The 3,777-nt window shown below is 43.4% G+C and overlaps 1 protein-coding gene across 1 annotated transcript; it reads right to left on the bottom strand.

Annotated features, from left to right (window-relative positions):
• Window positions 1-738: 738 nt before the first annotated feature.
• LOC108602313 lies at window positions 739-1,847 on the bottom strand. The gene is made up of 2 exons (XM_017990397.1): window positions 1,760-1,847; window positions 739-1,693 (listed from the first exon to the last, which is right to left on the bottom strand). Exons 1-2 carry the CDS (start codon window positions 1,766-1,768, stop codon window positions 863-865), a joined length of 840 nt encoding a protein of 279 aa, XP_017845886.1. The 5' UTR covers window positions 1,769-1,847; the 3' UTR covers window positions 739-862.
• Window positions 1,848-3,777: the final 1,930 nt, after the last annotated feature.

The following is a 3,777-nucleotide window of genomic DNA, read 5'->3' as shown; positions in this document are numbered from 1 at the left end:
TGTATGCAGCTCGACTTTGCCCCCTGACTTGTGGGCACACACAGTTAGTTACATTGGTGCCACGCTAAATGCACTTGTGTCTAATAAGTTTTAGTTGAACACACACACACACACACGCAGGTATAAACGTATTGGTGGTCACAGCTGCGTATGCGGCATATTTGAACGCGTTTGGCGAAAAATTGTCTAACTGCCGGACGTGGCCCAAAAAGTCAGTTGGGTTAGAAATCTGCTTAGCCGCTTTCCGGCCTGGGTCCAATGCGGTCCCTCGACGCAGCGTTTACCAACCGCTTGAATTTAAATTGACAAAATATTTGGTCGTGACACACACAGCACATTGGGGCGCTGAAAATTGAAGTTGCCCCAAAAAACACAGCACAGTGCCTGCCAACAAAACAGCACAGCACAACAAAAAAGTTTGTTTAATGGACTAACTTTTAGCCAGGACCGCTGGGTAGCTACGGCCCAAACACTAATTGCGCGCTTGTCAACACTCGATTTATAAAACAATAGAATAATATTTGCAACAATTAAAAAACGTGCGCGTCAAAAGTGAAAAGGTTTACAAGCGCTGCAAGCCAAATAATTATGAAAAGCACGACGCTAAATTATGTAAATTAGCTAAAGCAAGCAAATAATTAAAATATGTGCGTGCAAAATATAAACTTTGTGATTGACAACTGCAATTTGTTTTCGTTGTAAACTTTTTGTATTTTACAATTTTTTTTCGTTGGCAAATTTAGTTTCGACTAAAATAAAAAAAAAATATATTAGATTCCTCATAGACAAGACTGCGCACTAGGCGCATCATTACTATATATGTGTGAATATATAACTTTTTGTTTGATTATGCAGTTAGCGGCTACTTGGCTCCGAGTGCCTTACGCTTGGGCAGATTACGTTTGAGCAGACTCCAATTAATGCTGGTCGGCGGTGCTGCATGCCGCTTGCTCTTCATGCTCTTCATGCCATGATGCTTCTTCAGCTTGGAGCGCACAGGATGCAAGCTCTTGTGTTGGCTTACGCTGCGCACCACTTTGCTGAGATGCGAGGCGAGTTTGTTGGCCTTTTGCTTGTATTTGCTCTTCAGCACCATTTTGCCATGGCCAGTGTGGGATTTGAGTCCTGCCTTGGATTTGGATTTCGATTTGCCCGATTTGAGCGACTGTTGGGACTTGAGTGACTTTTTGGATTTCTGCGATTTCAGCGATTTGCTGGACTTTTGTGAGCCGACCACAGCGCCGCCCTCAGCGCGTTGGGATAACTGCTTGTCTGCTTGTTTTCTCACCGCGTATTTGGGCGCCGGTGGGGCCTGGGTGGAAAAGACGCGGGCCGCCTGCACAATCGAATCAAAGTTGCCGAACACTTGCATAATATTTCTATTGACATACTGGAGGTATTTAAGCGAGGATTGGCACAAGCTGCACTTTTGATGCTTATCACAGTTGTTGCGTATAAGACTCTCCAAGTACAAGAAGTTCTTGGCCATATTCTCGCAGTGTGGACACTTATTCATGGCGTTGCGGTCGTAGGTATTCTCCGTTAGGTTATTGATATGATCCCGAAGGCCTGGCTTTTGCTCAAGATTTATTGTCGAATTCTGGGGCACGATATAAGAGTTCACAGCTTTTTTTTTAGCCAAACCAAACATTTTATGTAAAACCGAAATTTTGTTAACCTTTACAGGCGTCGACTGCGAATGAATAAAATACCCAAATCAGTTATGAAGCCTTTAAATGATGCTGTATACAGCGCCTACCTGTGCCATTTTCAATATCCAGCTTTATTCCAGTACATTCAGATGAAGTTGTCTGTTTGCTTATGACAATGGAAATTACAAAAGCATATCAAGACTCTAGACTTAAACTGAATGCAACGCTTGCTAAGCAAAGCAAAGTAAATGGAAATAAATTTAATGTACTGCGTGTGGCTTGCAGGTCGCCCCGGTCTCCTGGCTGTGGCTCATTTAATTTCTATTTCCTTGGGCGCAATTAGCGATAATCAGCTGACTGTGGCAGTCGTCTGTTTTCGTTTTCCATTTACCATTCACCCATTTGCCCATTTCCCATGCTCAGTGTCATTTCGTACTTGTATTTGGGTCAACTCATTGCGTTCTGTGCGCGCAAATAATTTATTTCATTTGCAGATTTAATCGTGCAATTTTAGCCTAAACATTTGCTTTAGCTTTGCTTTGGAATTTCTTTATAGCAGCCGCAAACATATTTTCAACAGACTATTAGTGTGACCTTAGGGCAGCGTTTTGGACTAACATTATGTAAATTTGTGTCAAGCACAATGGCCCAAATTGGCAATTAGGCTGACGTTTATAATGAGCTTTATTAAATGGCAATCAACGCAATTATTCGTGTAGTCCATGGTCAGGCAGTTAAAAGCATTAAAAACATATAGTAAAGCTAGCTTTAATATCAAGATTTGTAGCTGCCATTTCCACTTAAATAGCTGCGCTCAAAACAATTGGTTTATCTCAAGTCTCAGGAGTCATTGTTTTCTCGTTTTAAATCTATGCAGCATATCAATAAAAACGAGACTCACCACAAACATGTATATATATATATATGCTGCAGGCAACTGAGCTGCAGTCAAGCACAATGCCATCCGGCCCAGGCATACACGGACACGAACAAAATGTCGTTCGATTTGAAAATATCTTGGAAAAGTCAAAGACAAATGCATGGCAACAATAAATAGTGTTGTGTGCTAAGGACAAGCTACAGCTACAGCGCTCTGGCCGTAAAGTTGATTGCTCATAAATGTACGGGGCGTATACGTAATGTCAAGCGCTGCATTAAACCAATGCAGTGCACAGCGCGCGGGCGGGCGGGTGGTCTGTAGGTGTGGCCATTGCCATAAAGTGCTACACTAATGAATTTATTAAAAGTTCGTTTTGTTAACAGCGCCTCGTCTGAGCTCAATTTGTTGTCTTGGTCTTGGTCTTGGGTTGTGGGGCTTGCATGTTGGCCAAGTTTATACAAATAGTTTATACAATTACTCGTTTGGGTTGCCGTGCATGCGACAACTGACACGGCACGTTCGATAAATGTTGCCACTAATGGATTTGTGCCAAGTTCTCGTCGTTTGCCATTCACTACGCTGATTTATTTGTGGTCAGCAATTTGGGCCAACATTGTTGCTGGGCCGCCGCCGAGCCACACTCAATGCGTTTTTGACTTTGCCGCCCGTGTGGCACAATTATGCCAACGCTAACTTTGCATTTGACCTACAAAGGTTGCCGCCCTGCTCTTTGGCGAGACCTTTGCCGCCTTAATAACTTCCTGCGCCGCGTCGCCGCAGCAGCAGCAGCAGCAGCAGCAGCAGCAACTGCACTGCATACAAGACAAAGGCAAACAGCAAAATTTACATACCTAAAGTTTGTCTTTGCTAAATTTGTATGCATATTTGTTTTTATTGTTGCAAAAATTTAAACAAATTTTTACTTAAGACTTGCGCAAGACAAAGACTAAGTGTGTCCATTGCTGTCCTGACTGACGTCAGCGTCTGCGCTGGCGTGCCGTTGACTTTGACGCCAACGTCGTCGGCGGCAACGCAGCGCGCTGTTTATTTTGTTTGCGCTTCGTGCCTTACGTGTTTATGGCCTGCCAACTGGCAGCGAAAGTGAAAACTTGGCTTAGCCGCTAGGCCCTCTCACTTTTGCACAAACACACAAGTGGGCGTCACAAAAGTTTAACTTGCTCGGCATTTCAATATCAACAGTGGCATGCATAATTTCTACTGACGAGCCTATGCAAATTTACTCGG

Source organism: Drosophila busckii, chromosome 3R (genome assembly GCF_011750605.1).
Source record: "Drosophila busckii strain San Diego stock center, stock number 13000-0081.31 chromosome 3R, ASM1175060v1, whole genome shotgun sequence".
Classification (NCBI taxonomy): Eukaryota; Metazoa; Arthropoda; class Insecta; order Diptera; family Drosophilidae; genus Drosophila; species Drosophila busckii.
Note: the sequence above shows the minus strand (reverse complement) of the source record. Positions and strands in the feature narration are given on the sequence as shown.